Source organism: Vicia villosa, linkage group LG2, assembly GCF_029867415.1.
Source record: "Vicia villosa cultivar HV-30 ecotype Madison, WI linkage group LG2, Vvil1.0, whole genome shotgun sequence".
Lineage (NCBI taxonomy): Eukaryota > Viridiplantae > Streptophyta > Magnoliopsida > Fabales > Fabaceae > Vicia > Vicia villosa.
The window spans coordinates 158,667,530-158,687,015 of record NC_081181.1 but is presented as its reverse complement, the minus strand read 5'-3'; the positions used below and the strand labels follow the sequence as shown (position 1 = coordinate 158,687,015).

The window sequence follows — 19,486 nt, the reverse complement described above, 5'->3', positions numbered from 1 at the left end:
GTTTTTTATGATAGAATTCCGGGTGTTCATTTTGTACAAATCACTCACATATTTACTCAAGTATCAAGCGTTAACGAGAACGAGTTCGCTGAGAAAATGTACGTATGACACCACCATCTTAATACATGAGTATTATCTTTTATTGCTTTTCGTTTTCGAATATCTTTAAATTCTTGCATTCTATTTACTTCTTGTTATTTACATTACTGTATCTTTACTTTCATGTTATTTACTTTCATGTTATTTACTTTCATGTTATTTACTTTCATGTTATTTACTTTCATGTTATTTACTTTCATGTTATTTACTTTCAAGATCTTTAACAGTTTTATGTTTTAAGATTCTTTACATTTAAACAGAATTGCATGTTACGTTATCTGCGTTGTTTACATTTTAAAGTCATAATCACATATAATCAAGTCATCACTAAAAGTGTATGTTTTCAATCGAATAACATTTGTCGAAGACAACGAATCATGAACATGGTTCTAAAGAATATTGATAACAATCTAATTGACTATGTGTCCTAGGATCAATCTAGTCGATCCTGCGAGTAACCAAATCATATTTATTATAGTTTGGAGGACTAGCGGTTGTTTACCGGAAATCACCGTAAACAGGGGCTCCTGCTCATCTTCCCAGTCTTCGAACTCCGGATTTGACTCAATCCGCCCGTCCACAACCTTATTGTACGGACCGATGCCTTTCGTCACCAAGCGCGGATTGAGGACTTTTAGCTGATCCATCGCGGCTTTAAATCCAACCCCCAGGGTGGCAACACAGTCGACCTCCAGCTCCCTCACCTTACCCAGAAGCTGGGAGCGGGTCACCAAGGCTTTCTCGTCTTCATCTTCCTCGGCAGCAGGGAGATGAGACCTCTCTAACTCAGCAATTCGCTCACGGAGCCTTTTTCCCTCGGCCTCCAAAGTCCTGACCTTGTTCTGCTCTTTACAGAGGTCTTCAACAATGCCGCTCTGAACCTCATACTTATCCTTGTACTGTTCAAACTCGTGCTCTAGCTCATCATATTTGGTCTGCAGAGCATCATAATCCTTCTGAGGGCAGACCCTTTGGGCATCGAGGGCCAAGGCCAGGGCGGCCACCCTCATCATCCCTTCAAGATCCTCGGACAAGTCCTTATCCCGGGCCACCCGATCCCGCCTGACTATATGCCTCACCTCCTCGCGCTTCAGCAGCACATTTCTCTTCGAGAAGATCCCCCTGTGCAGAGTACATGAGGGCAACACTATGTCATCCTCGGAAGGGTTGTCGTTGATAAGGGGGCGAAGTTCGGGGGTCCCCTCGTTCTTTTGTTTTTTCCCGGCCGGAGAACCTCCCGAAATCGTCCCAACCGACGAAGGGGAGCCACCATCAGGCGCGCCCGCAGCAGCCGCCTTGACCTCCTCGACCCGCGTTCGCTTCACGGTCAGCTTGACGGCCCCCTTGTTCTTTGCCCTCATCTTCACAATCTTGTCATGCAGGTCGGCCATTTTTCCTGCAAAATAAAGAGTTAGAACCGAAAGGATATTGTTCGAACAAGAAATAGTTATCTCACCTAACAAAATTATCGCATCCCCGTAACTCCCACACTCGAGGATAACTTTTGTGTTGATATACCGAGGCTCCAGCATAGGACCTCCATCTTCCTCGAATAAGGGATCCCCGTTGGGATATGTACATACTGCCGGTCTAAACCCGTCCACGAAAGAAGCGAGCCGCTGATACCCCCCCGTATCGCGCTCATTGAGATCCTCATCCCGGAAGATGTAATAGTCGGTCCCATGCTCGAAGTGGTCAGGCTGCCACTCCAACGGGAACCGAGCAGATGGGCCCACTCTCCTCACCCCGTCCTCAATATACTCGCGTTCCTCGAACAAATGGTTTTCGGCCTCAGGAGTGAGCGACTTGACCATAAAATACCGACTCTTGAAATGCTTGATAGAGTCCTGATAAATGGCAAACAGCTTCTTCGGCTGCTTAAAGGACATCCAACTCCACTTGCCGTCCGGATCGCGCAACCTCTGCAAATGAAACACCCTGAAGAAAAGAGGCAGAGTCGCTTCGACCTCCAAGAACCCACATACAACTTCGAAGGCTCTTAGGAACGCGAAGGCGTTAGGATGAAGCTGAGACGGGCACAAGCGCAACCAACTGAAGATACTCCGTTGCAAATGAGTGAAGGGAAGCCGGAGACCAGCCTCCTTAAAGACGAATTCATACATTGCGAAACGAGGACCAGGGAATTGCGAGCAGATCCTCTGATGAGATTTAGGCACAAAAGCGCCCCAAGAAGGCTCCTCGTCCTGGTCAAGGTCCTCGATGACATTAAAGGCTTCCTTAGGACGCGTCGAGAAACGCGACGCAATCGTCCTCGGAGCAACGGCCACCCATTCCTCAAGTTTCCTCGGGAAAGTCTCGACGACGGGAACGCCCTCGTCCTGCGGGCAACCAACAGCTTCATCCCCGTCTGATATGTCGAAGACGACATCGTCTTTGTTCTCGTCGGCCATTTACCTGAAAAGCAGAGGAAACAGTGAATTCGACTGGTCAAATCCACCCTTCCACCGCAAGTCAAGTGAAAGGGCGAGGAAAAGAGACGAGGAAAGAATTTTGCCTCCCATCGAATACCGACGAACTAAATTAGAAGCACCCGCAAAATAAAGTCACCACGTACAGCGATGGACGGTAGGTGCATCTAGCTCTCCGGCAAACTCATACCCTAACTGAGGCATGCAATCTCCTTCGCTCGTCTCATTCAAACTATTCTTGATTAAATCTAAAGCCTGGACGTCTCATTCGACTATTCTTGCCCCGCTCACTCAAATCTCACTCGGCAAACGCATGGGAAAAATAACGATCTCCTAGGACTACTCGGCAAACTCATGAACCTTGCTCGACACACTCATCAATCCTGCCCGCCGCACTCAAAGCTAAAACATAAAACTTAAATAAAAGCAAGAAGAAGGCGAGGAACTTACTTGAAGGAACGGAGAAGAGATGTACAAGACGAAGAGGAGAGCAGTGAACGAATCTTGAAGGTTTGAAAAATGTTAAGTGACAAATGAGTGATCTCCTCACTCCTTATATAGGAGAAGAAGGCCAAAGGGTGTCATGATGGCCTAGGCAGCCTAGGAGGCGCCATCATTGCCTACACCCCAAGGCGGCTCCACCCACGAAAAGAGGCCACGTGTCCTGAAACAACTTGGGAAACCCAAAGGGCGCAGTCAGCTTTCATGCCTAAAAACGGCGCATCAATAATGGCAGTCTCCACAGCTGCCACATGTCAATCACGCTGACAAACGGTAACCAAAACGTGTCAAGTGGAAACCAAGGGACAGCCGCCTCCCCGGCTCCCATGGGCACTGGCCGACCACCATTCGGTCTTATGACCGGCAGAAACTCCTCTCCCCGTCAACCTAAGCGTGCGAGGAGTCCACCGTCGAAAACCATTGCTCGTGCTCTTGCTCGGCTAACCTCCTGGTTAAAGTCATCACCCTTACAAGACTGATGACTTGGGGGGCTCCTGTTCTGGACTGGGCCGAGCAGGCCCAGCTCTTCTCACTAGCCGAGCAGGCCGAAGTCATTTGGGCCCATTCACTGGATAACCGTCAAGATTTATCCACACGCGAAGACCACGCGTCACGCAGCGGAGGATTCGGTCAACCATCTCCGAACCCTACGCTATGCTCATCCAGAACGTGAGTCTCCTGCTGACTCAGCCCTAGCATGGGACGTTCTGGCAGTTCCCTAGCACGTGGGCCTCCAGTTGGATTTGGCCCAATTAGGGAACCTTGGCCCAGCGCTGGGGGCTATAAATACCCTCTTTCACTAGAGGGTCAGGTATTCCATTCTTCATTCTCAACCCTCATTCTCTGATAGCTACTAACTTAAGCATCGGAGAACCTTGCAGGTACCCCCCATCTTGCTCTCCAAGCCAGATTCCGCTGCCTTGACGATTTTTCTGATCAGGTACGATCAGATTTGTTTGGCAGATTGAATAAGATCAAATCTAAAAAAATGCCAATTTGGGAGACAAAACTCCATTTACATCATCTTCTAGCAAACTCCTAGTCCTAATAAAGTTTGGCGCAACGTCAAAGAAAATGTTGTCGACTTCCAAAGATCATCTAGCATTAGCTAAAGCATCAACACATTTGTTTGTTTCTCAGAAAGAAAGCACCACCTGAACCTCATCGCGCGACTCTCCGATAAACGACAAATTTTTGTGATCAAAGAATGCCCCTGTATGTTACTCAAAGTGGCATTTTCTAAAGCCTTCACAATAGCTAAATAGTCCACATTTAGCTTAACTTTTCCATCATATTCTATCTCACTCCATCTATTATTTACAAATTCAAATAATATAATCTCATTATTTATCACCCTATTTTATATAGCAAATCCAAACATACCTATATGACATAATGTAAAATAAAAACAAACTTCACGAGACAAAAGAGAAAATCTTAGTTTGTCTCAATGTCTAGGGTTCGAATCCTCGCAGCAACATTTATTTGTAAACAAGTTGTTGATACTTATAAACAGTGTTTTAAAAATCGGACCGATCATCAAACCGGTGAGAGTATTGGGTTATTGGTCGAACCGCATGACTAAATCAGATTAAACCGGATAACTCGATGGAATAAACTGGTCTCTATTGCAATACTATATATTTATTAAATCGGTCGAACCAGATGACTTAGTCTCTAAAAAATATCGCAACACCTACAAAATTTTACAATTTTTTAGTATCATAATTTCACATATTTATTTTTTACATTCAAATTCTAAATATAATCATCACTCATAATAAAATAATACAAAATATAAATTTAAATAAATTTTAAACTAAGTCTAATTGCAAATAGGGGAAAAATTATTTCAAATAAGGTTTGAATAAAGTCTAATTATATTTTAATTATATTTTTTATAAAAAAAATCATGAAAACGACGTCGTTTTGTTCGGAAAAAAAGAATATGCATTTGAACCACCGGTTTTCTGAAACCGCCAGTTCATAATTTTTTTTTGGTTTTGGCCGGTTCTCACTGGTTCAATAACATATCTGTTCTAACAATCAGACCAAACCGATGACCCCTCCAATTTTCGGTCCGACTGATCCGACCGACCGGTTCGATCCCGTTTTTAAAACACGGCTTATAAATCAACTACTTTAAAAAAATAAAAAATTCTAAATGATAACAAAATAAAAATTATATTTATATTTAATATTAAGACAAATTTTAATAATTTAATAAGATAAAACAAAAACTACAAATAACTAAGTTTAAAATTGGATCATATAGAATGCGTGAAGTTTCAAAGTAGAAAACCGAGCGTAAAAGTTTCGAAGAGTGATAATGGAGTCTTATGCTCCTCTTCTAGAGAAAACTCGAATCCCTCAACCAGCTCTTCAAAAACTCGCAGTTACTTCAATCTTCTCCAAGCTTCGATCATCTCCCAATCATCTCAATTCAGAATCCGAACCTGGAAAACGCGCTATTTCTCAATGTCTCACTTCATCTTCCCCCAATGTTGTTGATGAATCCGTTCGTCAGTTGTGTCGTCTTGTTACCGACGGTGTTATTTCTGTTACTAATGGATTGTTGGAGCTTCAATCTGCGGTTGAAGGATCCGACCCGAAGTTTGTGCCCGTTTTTGTTAAGGGTTTGGGGTTTCTTGTTCGGTTTGGGTTTCAGAAGAGTAATGGTGGTTGGAAGTTTGGTTCCGTTCTTACTCATCCTTTTGTCATGGTTAACTTCATTTATATCTCTCTTTTTAAAATTTCACATTTCAAATTTATGCTATATTGCAAATTTATGCTTAAGTCGTGATAAATAATGCTTATACTCAATTGTTAACATTTTTATTATTGGTTGAAATTTTGGTTAGATGAACAATAAATTCGAGTGTAAAAATCAAGTTTGAAGTTGAAAGTTGTAAATTCTAGCTTCAAGTTAGAATTACTTATAGAGGTGAAATCAGTTTTGTTCGACATCATTCAAACATGTTAAAATCAATTTTATGCGTCTGGAATCACTTTTGATTTTCCTTATTGTGAAATGAAACATAGAAGATGGAAGTAATTCTAAATGATATTTGTCAAATACCAGACACGCCTTCAATCTGAAGTTTCAGTGTTTTATAATGTATGAGTGAAAGTTTGTGAAGGTGTTTTAATTTACATGAAAGCTTACCAATAAATAATTCATTGAATGGTTGAACCTTGGTGTACAAGCAAACTGAGAGCTTGTTTGATTTTCCGTACTTTGACCACAGAAAATGAGCTTTCTTTATATGTTTGGTGAGTTATTTTAGTCTGTTTGTAAAAGTAAATTTAGATTCAAAAGCAATTTAAAGTAAATGTAGCAGAGATGAAGATGTTGCGTTGGATGTGTGGTAATACTAGACATGATAAGATTAAAAATGACAATATTAAAGAGAGTGTTGGGGTAACACTTATAGTAGGAAAAATGGTGGTGAATAGACTTTGGTGGTTTGGGCATGTTGAGAGAAGACTTGTAGATTCGGTGGTAAGGAGAGTAGATTAGATGAAGAGGAGTCAAATAGTTAGAGGCTAGGTTGTTAATCTCAGATAGTGGCGCGTAGCGCCGGACCTCCCAAATGCTATAGCGGCATAGCGGATAGCGGGATGACCGCTATCGTGAGCTTTTAAAAATCAAGGTAAATACTTAATATGAAAACATAAATACTAAAATAGGTTCCAAACAACATACATAAATACTAAAAATAGGTTCCAACAACATACATAATGACATAAAAACAAAAGTTACAACATACATAAACTAAAAGTTGCAACATAGATAAACCAAACATAATGACTCAAATTAGGAATGTACTTAAAATGACTAAATCAAATTCTAAACGTAAACAAAATGACTAAATCACATCAATCTCAGAGAACGACTGCTAATTTAAGTGAAGAGAGAGAATGTAAATGATCTAATGTCTCACTTTTAGCTTTTATATTAGTGAAATAAAAGGAAAAAAAATACAAATATTCCCTTAAAAAAATTCAAAATTACAGTATTGACCTCATTGTCACAATAGCGATTTACAAACCGCTATTGTGCCGCTATTTCACCGCTACGCCTCCACAAATCGCGGCCGCTATTTCCGCTATTTCATATAGCGGTTAACAGCCAAAAAGCGTCGCGGCGAGGTCCTCTACCGCTACGCTATAGCGCCGCTATAGCGCGCTATTGACAACCTAGGTTAGAGGTAGAGGAAGACCTAGAAAAATTATAAGAGAAATTATTAAAAAAGATCTCGAGATTAACAATTTAGATAAAAACATGATTCTGGACAAAACATTATGGCAGAAGTTGATCCATGTAGCCGACCCCACTTAGTGGGATGATGCTTGGTTGTTGTTGTTATAGTATGGTTATTGAACTATTTTTTTAACTGTTGTTTCTTGGTGTTTGACAGATATTGTCCTGTCGGGTGGAAGTTCAGTCTGAACTTTTGCAACAAGTGTTGCTGTTTATGTTACAGAATAAGCATTTGGGTATGGTACACGTTTGTGAGTTTTTAAAGCCCTTACTGGATTTTTCAATCATAAGATTGTTAGGTTCAGAGTCACCCTCCTCTTCATTTGGGTTGCAATTGGTATCGTCTATGGCATCATTCTGTTGCTCGTGTCCGAGTGAGTCCATGCCTGTTCTTAAGCTGCTAATGGGGTGCCTTAAGTATCTTCCACATGAGACCTCGGAAGTAAGTTTATTAATATTGAGAAGGAGCATTAGATATATTGGTTAAATGACACATTTTTTCTGGTCATTACGGTTTCTTACTGTAGTACTTGAAATGATATAATTATCTTATTGCTGTTTTCTTTTTGGGAATCCTCAGGACTATAGAAAATTAGTATTTGTTGTAGAACATATGGTGGAGGCGTATATAGTGGTACTTAAGTCTCTGGCCGGAGAGAAATTGGTATGTATCTTCCTTGTCATTTAATGTTCACATTTGTATTCACCACTGTCATAATTTAGTTTCCTTGGTTAATGTAATTATGCCTTTCACTTGTGTTGATCTTGATTCTTGTTAATAGCTGATTGCTGAGGTTCAACTACGTGCTGTTGAATTCCTGGGAACAGTTCTGTCTCTGTTGACATGTCTTCAGTGGCACTGTGGTGGTCATGAGCCCATAATTGAACTCTCAAGGCGGTTGTTTTCAGTTCAGAAAGATCTCGGTTTGCAATGGGAGCCTGGTCTGTCAACGACTATGGCGTCATTATTTACAATCCTTGTTCAATCGGAACTTGAGCATGAACAAATTTCTATATCTAAACTCCTCCTCTTAATCCTGAAGTGGAAATATGATAAGGGTGAATTTTTATTATAGCTATACCAGTTTTAGGGTTTATGCAAGCATTGAAATTGAACACATGTGAACAAATGCATGGATTTCTTTTGCTGAAATAAAAACACTTATTTTTCGAATTTTCCTTTCAGTCCTAAATAATCTATCCCTGGGATTCATATTTCATAATTTCATAGAAACTGTCTTCAAGGATTCTGAATACTGTATAGTTTGGACACAGAACTATCTTCTATTGCAACATTTATTTGTGCCCTAATTTTCTCATGCTTAAATTCATAAAATAATCTATGTATTTATGCTCCTTTGAAGCTCACCCTCAATGTCATCATTTTATTAATTTATTGTAATAATTGCCTATGCAGATGATGCTATTGCCAGAAATATGTCCTCTCCATTTGAAGAGATTTTGTTTCTACTTCCCTTTGTCAGCCTCATGTCATCTCCTTCTAAATATGTGAAAGCACTGGCTACTGATTTGCTTCTTATCTTGGAGAAGCTCCTTGTCAAGATGTTGGTGGCACTAAGACATAAACCAATCATTGATGAGGGAACTCATTATCTTAGCACACCCGGAATTATAGTTTTGAGACTTTTGCAACATCTGTGGTATCAGGTATTTTGTCTGGCATACCAGATTTTTCCTGTTTAAAAAAATGTTACGTAGATTATCTCAACAAATGATGTTTATTTCTGTTCTGGATGGAAGCATTAGTAATTTAGTATGCTGTTGTTCTGAATGAACATATGATTATATGCAAATTTGCATGTTTTCTGCTTACAAAGAGGGCATCCAATTAATGAGAATCAATACGAATTATAGTTTTGCACCCAGCAATAATTTTAGTTTAGAAATTCTATGCTTCTGTTGTTTCAGGATGGAGAATTTTCTTCCAGAATTTCCCTACTGAATCTGGCTTTAAAGGGCATGCATGAAAGTGAAATAATGCATGATAAACCAATATCTTGGGCTTCTCATCTAAGAGGGTTCTGTTTGTCAATTGTTGAGCGTCGGAAATCTACATTGCCTCTCATGCTTCCTCAAGAATTATTCTTAACCGGTACAATCCTTAAGCTTTTGGAAATGGCTTAGTTAGCATAGTTGTGTTAAATGATGTAATGATGTAAGAGATTAATGTTAGCTCAATATCTTCCCTTGCAGAGACACCCTTACTTAGTGCTGTTCTCAGTGTTTTGTTGATACATCCATCGATGGGGGCTGCTGCTGTTGACTCTCTGTCTGCCATTGCCATTATGGATCCCAAACTAGGAGTTCCTTTGTTGCTAGCAATTATGTTCTACAGTAATATATTCACAAGAAATGATATCATTTGCCATGATATGCTGGTAAGTCCCCCCTTTTGCAATGGCACTTATTGTGTGGCACTATCTTGTTCTGTGGTCTCTGTCATTTGTTTTGTCTGTATAAGTTTTTTCCTTGTTGCAGCTAAAAATCTTTGAGATGCTGCCATCACTTGCTTCACACTCCGCAATGACTCCACTTGTAGTTCAAACTATCTTGCCAATGCTTAACAGAGATGCAAAAGGGTGGGTACTCTGTTAGATTGTGTATTTTGTTATATTTATTTTTTGATTTTTTTGGTATTAGTGTTGCCTTGCGGCATCTTGTTTTTGTTTTCTACCATGTTGTACCATTGAGGTCCCTTTTTTAGCATTCTGAAATTGAGCTTCACAGTGTTGATTAAAGGCCAAAGTTTGGCCAAAGTTTATGCATAATTAAAGGCCACAGTGTTACTGGTTTTACATATTCTTTGTGAGTGATTTGTTCTATCTCTAGCTGTGCTCAAATGCCTAAAAAAGTGCTCTTTGGAATTTAGAACTCTAAATATGACTGTACAGCTGAACGTTTCTTTTCAGCTCATTAATAAGATGATATTAGGTTTTAAGATAGAAAATTCATTTTGGTCCTCATTTTTTATTCTGGCTGTAGAACTCAAATTTGGTCCTCATGTATTCTTCAAAATTTTGCAATCAATGAATTTCATCTTTAAATGTTTCTCCTAAAATGCAGCTCATTGTATGCTACGGGAACTCGACTGCTGTGTCGAACTTGGGAGACCAATGATAGAGCCTTTGGAAGTTTACAAGTGAGCTTTTTATTCCACCCTTTCTTGTACTTCCCACGCTACCACATATTACTATGGGTCTATTCTATATGCATATTAATATTTATTTTATGCAGAAGATGAGAATATTTAAATGACAACTGATAAAAGAAATGGAATTGTTCATATGGTGAATAAAAGCTGTAAATATTTGTTAAAAATTATCTTTAAGGAAGGTTGAACACACATTGACGCAGTAGCAGCATTCTATTCTCTAACTCTTCATTATTTGTTTATATATTGTATTAAACTGCTATTGAAGTCAAGATGTAGTTGGTTTACTATATATGCTATCTCTTAAGAGCAAAACCTATTCCTTCATGCCTCGAATTTCCGACAACAAATATGCACTTTTTCTGCACCAATATACTGTATTGTTGACCAGTGCAGGGTGATAAAAAGTTCTGCCCAAATTTACTAGTTTTACTTGCAATCTGATAACAATTGGTTTTCTTTCTGGGCTGCCTATTTCAAAACCGTTTTCTGTTGAGTTGCTCATTCGTTTACTCTTTATTATGGTTTCTTGCTGTTTTTTCAAGGTCTTACTAAATCAAAATTTCCCTAAATTGTTTTATATTTTCTCCATATCTAGGGTGTCTTGCTCCCAAAAGGTTTCACTGATTTCACATCAGACAGAGCTATCTGTATCAGTTTGGCTGCTTCCATTCGAGATGTTTGCCATAAAAGCCCTGATAGGGGTGTTGATCTTATCTTGACCGTTTCGGTATGCTCGACACTTTTCTTCTTTCTCCTTTTCTGGTGCATGTGTTTTTTTCCTAAGATATACTTTTTTGTATTGAATACAAACAGTCTTGCATTGAGTGTCAAGATTCTATAGTTAAAGCTCTCGGCTTGCAAAGCCTTGTCCACCTTTGTGAAGCAGATGTGATCGGTAATGGATGTTACTATCAAAATATATTTAACAAAATAATAATATATTAAGGACTGGGTATTTATTCATGAAGTCTGATAGTAGATTGTGTTACTTTTATTTTACTTTTTTAATATAAAATGAAAGCATTCTAAAAGGGAATACTATCTCATGTGTCTAGATTTTTACACTGCATGGGATGTCATTGCAAAGCACGTGCAAGGTTACAAAGATGATCCTATTATTGCACATAGGTAAGCATGTCTAAGGCTCTAACATAGATGGTGGTTTAATTTCATCCAGAAAAATAAAAGGGATGGTTTAGAGCCTAAACGGAATATTTGAAGTTTAAAACCCTGGGCTTTTGCTTCCCAACTTTTTAGGTTTTTTTAAAATTTTTGGGTTTTTTATAGAACTTCGTTTAGGTAATGAACTTTACATCTGTATCAAACTTTTATTGAATTATTTTTTCCCCTTGATTGATATATGTTGCCAAATATTCATTTGTCATCCTTCATAAAAGTCTCTTCCTGTCTTATGGCAGCACTTGCCTTCTGCTAAGGTGGGGTGCAATGGATGCAGAAGCTTATCCAGAAGCATCAAAGAGTGTGCTGTTAAATCTTTGGGATTTAGTTACCTCTAGCCATGGGACAAAGTGGGAAAAAACAAAAATTGCAGCCCTGGAGGCACTTATTCAATATGAAGTATCACATTGATGCAACCCTTGCTCTACATGAATGGACAACTAATTTTTGGTTTAAAAATAAATAATTTAGTCTTTTTCCATTAATAACTACATTTCCAATTTATAGGTGGCGCAGCTTGAAAAAAACATTCCAAATTTTAAGAAAATGAATTTGGAGCTATTCTTTTCTGAGACAAGTCCCAAGGTACTCAAGGTTATGGAGGATTTTCATGTCAAGATTATAACATATGAACACATGTAAGTATTATATCCAATGAACATAGGACAACGACGCCGCTACATATATATTTGAGCTTACTCTATCCATCTATTATTAAAATAGTTAAAAATATTCTAATCATGATTAATGCCTTAATTCTTTGTTGATAACATTGCTTCAATACATGCTTAACCCTTTTAGATATGCATGGGGTTTGTTCCAAAAGAGTATAAGGTGTATTGAAGAAAAGAAAAAAAACTATATTTTTAAAACAATTGTCCGACACGTATTGTAAGAGTTTCATGCGAGTGTCGAGCACCAATTCAAAGAGTGTTGAAGCAAATAAAAATTCCATTTTTTTGTGTACACTTGTCTGACTTTTCCGACACGTGTTGTATGGGTGTCATACAAGTGTCGGACACTGACGCGTGTTAGACACCGCGACACGCTTACTCTTAGATGTGTCCGTGCTTCATAGATTATATTCTTATTGGGAAAAACCCAAGTCCCACATTGAATTTAGATAAAATTTGTGTTTATAAAAACATAATAATCCTACACTCCAGTTACTGATCTGCGGAGTGAGATAGTCTGATAAAATTTGATATTTTTCCATTCATTTGCTTTAGCAATCGTCGAAGGTTAGTCAAGGGGAAAAGAGTTGCAGGAAGTAAAATTGAAAAGTTGATGGATGTATTTCCACAAGCTATATTCTCTTCAGGTATGGTGGTGTTGGCTGTCCATTTTCTTCAAAAAAACTTGTGAGAAAAAATTCAGACCAGCTTGTGGGAAAATATAATAAAATGCTTGAGTTGTGTTTCTTAAATCTGCCATACATGTATAGAATGAAGAAAAACCAGTTGATTTAGAATTTTCTGAAATCTGAAAAAAACTGAGTGCTTTCATAATCGAAAAAGTGATTTTCATATAGAATTTTCTTTTGCCATTAATTATTTTTATCAAACTTTACCTGGTTTAATGTAATTTTCATATGTTATTTAAAAAAGCTTTGATATGTAAGCATTATCTTTGCAGGAAAGATAAATGAGGCTATAGAATTACCTGGTGCAGCTTTGTTGTGTTTTTCTTTCACTCCTAAAGATTTGAATGAACATCAGGCATCAAAAGTAAGATATCAGTACACTAGATATATTCTCTTTATATTTGACTGCACTTTTAATCTGATTTTATGAGCATTTAGAGGCCAAGATATGTCCATGCTGCTTATGAGAATGCTCTCAAGGAAACAGCTGCTTCTCTTCACCTTTCAAGAAATATCTTGCTTGCGCTCATGTCATTGCAATCATGGAAAGACTTCATGCGACGTTGGGTGAAGGCTTACATTATGTCTTATGATGCTAAGGCACAACTGAGTGTCCTAGATAAAACTTCTAAAGCTGCTAGCGATATTTTGAAGGTCAAGATCTGTATTTTGTCATTTTAAACATATCCTTGCCCCTTCTTACTAATCATTAGCTGCAAGTACTGTCCGAGTTTATGTCATATCTGATGTAGGATTTTTCTTATATGAATTTCATGCAGAGTATGACAGTAATAGCAAACGAGGCTATACCTAGAGCTGCCGAAAATATTGCACTGGCCATTGGTGCACTCTGTGTGGTGAGAAGCTTTTTCATGGCTGTGCACCCCATTTTTCATCTTTATAGATTCAGACTAGTTATCTTCTCTGCAATGTTATGGCATGTCAACATTTATAAGCCATTGTTGGGGTACTAACAATGCTTTAAATGAACAGTTTTATAATATCAATGATCTTGGAAGTAATTCAGTCTCATAGTGTTTTATTGTATATCCCCCTATCCAATCCAATATCTGTTGTAGTAAGTAGTAATCAATATATAGGATTTCACTTAGAGCTATGCTTAATTAAAGAAGTATTGAATTATTGAGCCAATTCTGTAATAATCTTTTTGGTTGGTAACATATAGCATAATAGCATTTGATTGTTACAGTCTTTGACATTACTATTGTCAGGTTTTGCCTCCATCTGTTCACACTGTTAAATCCGCTGCTTCAAAATTTCTTTTGGAGTGGTTGCTCCAACATGAACATGAACATCACCAGTGGTCTGCTGCAATTTCTCTTGGATTGATCTCAAGTTGCCTTCATGTAACTGATCATAAAGAAAGATATCATAACATCACAGGACTTCTTGAGGTATTTTTTATTTCTTCTTTTTGTCTGTCTATTCTCTATGATTTTTAAGATATAGATAGTCTTCTTTCTTACATTTAGATGTTGAAAGAGTTTCTTACTCCGCCCTATTCCATTTCCTTAGCTTTTACTAGTCATGTGAAAACTATCAGGAGAATTAAGTTCAGATTTAGACCTCTGAGGAAAATGAAGAGGGCTATGACATACATATTACACACATATGCACACTTAGTGGTGGAGCCAGGAATTTTAGGCAGCCTGGGCAAAAATAATTAATTGGACTGGGCCATTGGTTATTTATCTGTTCTAGTTTTCACACCCTGTTTTTACTAATTATCCCCTAGTTTTGTCTAAAAATCGCCCCTGGGCTATAAAACCGCCCCTGCTGCACACTCACTGAGAAGCTAAAAGCATTAATTGTGAAATATATCCTGCAATATTATTTATTTTGTTCATTTTGAGAGGAACTAACCAATAAGATTATCTGGCCTCTGTGTTTCACTGATTTTGTGATCTTCCAGGTACTTTTGGTTAGCAAAAGTTCCCTTGTTAAAGGAGCATGTGGTGTTGGATTGGGGTTTTTGTGCCAAGATCTTCTTACCAGAGTTGAAGCTGCTGATGACTCTACTGTCAAAAAGGAAACAGAAAAGGTTCCAGAATCCGAGTTACTAAGAAGAATTGTTGGGGCCCTAGCTACAATGATACAACAGAGAACCAGATGCTCTTTAGATGCTTTGGATAGTTTATGTTCATCCTTTCCACTTGGTTATGATGTAAATGCTGACGAATTTGAATCGTCCTCCGAGGATAGTGAAGACTTGGAAGAAGATATATGGGGTGTTGCTGGACTTGTTCTTGGTTTGGCTACCTCCATCAGTGCATTATACAGAGCTGGAGAGTTAGAGACTGTTGTCAAAATAAAAAAATTGATAATATCATGGCTTCCATACATGAATTCCCTATTTCAGAGTGCTGATTTGCAAGGGGGGAAATCTGATATTGTTTTGGCATTAGGATCTTGCATTGCACTTCCCACAATAGTGACTTTTTGCCAAAGAATGGAATTGATGGATGATAATGAGTTGGACCATATTGTACTTGGCTTTAAAAACTTTATTTCTGAGTTAATATCTGTAAAAGAGTCTGGTGTTTTGCACCATAGTTTACTGATGGCGTCGTGCATTGGAGCAGGGACAGTAATTTCATCTATACTGAGTGAAGGTGTTCACTCTGTTGAAGTTGAGCGTGTTAAATATTTACTTGAACTATTCAGGAAATGCTATTCCAATCCTTTCCCTTTTCTTGTTCATCTTGGTGGTATGCTGGGAGTAGTTGCTGCTATGGGAGCTGGTACAAGGATTTTGGTCTATATGAATTTTCCAAATTACAACAGGCAATCTACTTATCAGAAGGAGGTAATTTACCTTATTATAAAATTGTTACCATTTGTCTCTATATATTTGTCTCTTTTCCTTGTTTCACATTCAAATTCAAGTATCGTACAATGTAAACTGCAGGATTCTTCTTCTGTCACGACTCCCCTCCTTTCAAGCTCTGTCTGTGAGCCATATTTGACATCATTGGTGCAAGAAATGTTTCTTGTGGCACAGAATCCTGATAATCATCAACTACAGCAGTTTGCTTCTTGGGCACTTGCCTTCCTTCAACATCATTTATGGTCCAAGGAACGTTTGGGGGTTGATGGTGATGGTAATGTGGCTGAAACTAATTCAAAATCCGTTTCTCATAATTTTCCAGAGGACAGCGTGGTTTTGAAACTTAGTTTGTGGCTTATGGAGTTCAAATACACCGAGGTAGATTTCTTGCCCATATTGTGTGCAAATATTTAATGTTCTTATTTTTTGAGTGAATGGTATATCTTTTTAGGTATAAAATATTCATTATTTGTCTTTCATTATCTGTTCGTGTTTCTTTCCCTCTGTAACTGTTTTTCCCCTTCGTGGTACGTTCCTTTGCTTAATGTGAGGCTTGTGTTCCTGTGTAGTTAATTTTGAAGTTATTTTAAACATTTTATCTTTGAATCATCTGAAGAGTTTATGTTTCATTTCTGAGAGTTGGAAAATTAACCAACTACTTTAGCAGCTTAAATCCTAAAAACCATTCTTCAAATTACAGAAACTATGTTATAGTTATTCAAGTAACTTGTGATCATTGTTCAAATAATATAAACTATGTTATAGTTTTACTTATAAATAACTCTGCTGATCATTCATATTGGGTTCTGAAATTCGTTTCTTTCAAAGATCACATGACACATAAAATCAATAGTTGAGATCACTCAGAAATTTGTTTCATATTGATTGGTTTCATTTTTTCGTCTTGTTAAATGTACTAATCATGCTAAAACCATTTCAATATTGTTCTAACCTATATAAGTTGTTGTTATTATTATTATTATTATTATTATTATTATTATTATTATTATTATTATTATTATTATTATTGTTGTTATTATTATTATTATTATTATTATTATTATTATTATTATTATTATTAATTCAACACTAGTGACTATGCTACAACATATTATAGTAGTCGTTGTCAATATTATTTTCCAAGTGTAATTGGGGCTGCAACTCTGCATGCGTCATTTGCAACAGCTGTGCTTAAACAAAATAGTTATCTTGAATTTTGTTGCTTTTGGTTCATCCATGAAACTCGAATTTGTATTACTTCATTTCCTTTATGGTGCCTACCTTATTGCTACACAGAACTGAATCTGCTATGATGATTATTCTATTAAACTCTATCTTCTAGATTAAGTTAGCATAGTTGTATACGATAGACTCTTTATATACAGCCTATACTTAACAAGTCTATTACATTAACTATGTTGTTTGCTTTTATGGGTCTCTCATTTTTCTCAATTTATGTCTTGTACAAATTCAGCAAGGAAGTACTGTACATGCTGGTACAATTGTTGCGATATTAGGGTGCCTTTCAAGAGCTCCCAGGTTACCAAGCATGGATTGGGGGGCAATTATTAGGCGTTGTATGAGATATGAGGCCAAGATTACTGATTCTTTAGCAACAGATTCTGTTTGTAAGAAAGGAACTCTAAGGGAGGAATGCGTGCTGTTTGCATTAGCTCATGCAAATCAATTTGATTCGCTGCTAACTTTTCTTGATGAGCTGTCTGACTTTTCTCGGTTTAAGACACTAGAAATAAATCTGCAGTGCTGTCTGCTAAATCATCTAGCAGACCTTGTAAAAGTATATTCAAGCTCGAGGCTTGAGAAGTTATTTGGTGATGTGGGTTATCACTTGTCTTCATTGAATTCATACAAAGAGTTTGACACGAACAAAAAGTGCTTGTTGCGCCTTTCATGCTGGAAGGGTCTCTATGAGTGCCTAAATGAAGTTTCTGTGGACACTTCGAGCCACATATCACATGTTGAGAGATGCATGGAGGTTCTATTTACCCTATTACCAGTTGGGAAATCTTCTGGCAGTGTAATGTCAGGGGACACAAGTTCTGTAGAGGAATGGTCTGAGGCTGTAAAATGCTTAGGGAAGGCTCCACAGGGTTGGCTTTTGGATTTCCTGAAGGTATGCAGGCATTGATTCAGTTATGTTCGAATATTATATTTTATTTTTGCTTAAAGTTATTCGTCCTTGGTGTTGATTATAATTGATTGAGGTCAAGCTTATTGGATACAAAATGTCTGTAATTCTGCTTAAGTTATGTGATAGAAACAATCATTTATATACTCAGGTTTCACAAGAGGAGTTTGTTCAGAGTTCATGCAAATCTATTGAAGTCCAAAAGAAGGTTCATGCTAAAATCAAGATTGTGAAAACCGGTTCTCTTCCACTAATTGAACTGGGAAAAATGAAATCTTACATATTGAACTCCAAATCACAAGGTTAGTATTCTGTTCTTTATCATAACTCAGATTAATTGTGCCTGAATCGAATCAGAGTTGCTGTTTATTCATTCACTTCAAAAATGTTAGAAACTTGGCAACATATTGAGCTGGAAATGTTGATACTAAGATTAAGTTTTTGCAGGAATCTGGGATGTTCTCTTGGAAGTTGCGGCTGTTTTGTATCTTGCGGAGATAGGTTTTAAAAGGCAGTGGCTTATTGATGCTCTTGAAATTAGCTGTGTGTCCAGTTTTCCTTCTACGGTAGGAAACTGAAACTCGAGATTGATATCTTCATTAAAATATTTTGGGTAGTAATCATTATGCAGATCTTGCTTGTCCAATTTCAAAATTATAATAAGAATAAAAATAAATCCGCAAAATTAATATCTGATCAAATGGTTGATATTCCATTTCTTCGAAGTGTTATGATACATTAATTCTAAGATATTTCAATGGAAAACTAAATTATCTTGGTTTAGTGTAAAAGTTTATGTTATAAGCATGATGTACATATGAATGTCTGGCTTTTCTATGCCACTGCTCTCCATTAATGGACTTGGGTATCATTCTATATCATTAACTAAAGAAAAATATCTTTTACTCCTTGATATACAAGTTGAAATTGTTTTAGCCCCTACTCACTTTTTATCCATCACTTCCATTATTTTGCAGGCACTGCAGTTTATTGGCCTGCTATCTGCTACCTGCTGCAAATACATGCCTTTTATAGTTGTTGACCAACAAACCGTACTGAATGATCTACCAGTCACACTTGTGTCTCTTCTAGCAGATAAAAGCTGGAATGTTGTTGCAGAAACTGTTGTTTCCCATCTCTTTTCATCGACAGAACGTATATATGATTGGACAATGCACATAGCAGACAGCTCTTATGTTGAAGGTTCACAAACCATTGATGAAAGTGAGAATCATATGGGGGATTTTCTACTGCAGGTGATGCATCGTACATGCGTATTATTAAAAGAGTACTTGCCATTAGATAAGCAACTTAAGCTTGCTAGCATGGTTGTTGCTTGAAAGAAAATTGTTATAGTTAGATGATACTACAAAAGGAAACTCGTTGCAGTATATCATTTGCTCAAAGGAACACACACCAATGTAAAGCATTACAAACATGGACTACTGGAAATTGTTTCCACCAACATGACTTGCTCAG

General features: G+C 37.5%; 1 protein-coding gene across 1 annotated transcript; it reads left to right on the top strand.

Moving 5' to 3' along the window:
- The first annotated feature begins 5,293 nt into the window (after nucleotides 1-5,293).
- LOC131652712 (protein RST1-like) lies at nucleotides 5,294-19,472 on the top strand. Its single transcript, XM_058922656.1, has 25 exons — nucleotides 5,294-5,751; nucleotides 7,451-7,735; nucleotides 7,874-7,957; nucleotides 8,076-8,352; nucleotides 8,711-8,961; nucleotides 9,223-9,406; nucleotides 9,508-9,692; nucleotides 9,793-9,893; nucleotides 10,378-10,453; nucleotides 11,064-11,195; nucleotides 11,282-11,363; nucleotides 11,524-11,596; nucleotides 11,887-12,046; nucleotides 12,155-12,285; nucleotides 12,877-12,968; nucleotides 13,283-13,374; nucleotides 13,449-13,664; nucleotides 13,790-13,867; nucleotides 14,243-14,425; nucleotides 14,944-15,837; nucleotides 15,940-16,236; nucleotides 17,333-17,992; nucleotides 18,159-18,309; nucleotides 18,455-18,573; nucleotides 18,985-19,472. The coding sequence occupies exons 1-25, from the start codon at nucleotides 5,359-5,361 to the stop codon at nucleotides 19,345-19,347; spliced, it is 5,559 nt and encodes a 1,852-aa protein (XP_058778639.1). The 5' UTR covers nucleotides 5,294-5,358; the 3' UTR covers nucleotides 19,348-19,472.
- The last annotated feature ends 14 nt before the right edge of the window (nucleotides 19,473-19,486 follow it).

Excerpts from the sequence above, each read along its gene's own strand:
- LOC131652712 (XM_058922656.1), top strand. The coding sequence starts at position 5,359 with ATGGAGTCTTATGCTCCTCTTCTAGAGAAAACTCGAATCCCTCAACCA. Across the intron at positions 10,454-11,063 it reads GAGCCTTTGGAAGTTTACAA|GGTGTCTTGCTCCCAAAAGG; the intron begins GTGAGCTTTTTA and ends CTCCATATCTAG. Across the intron at positions 11,196-11,281 it reads ATCTTATCTTGACCGTTTCG|TCTTGCATTGAGTGTCAAGA; the intron begins GTATGCTCGACA and ends GAATACAAACAG.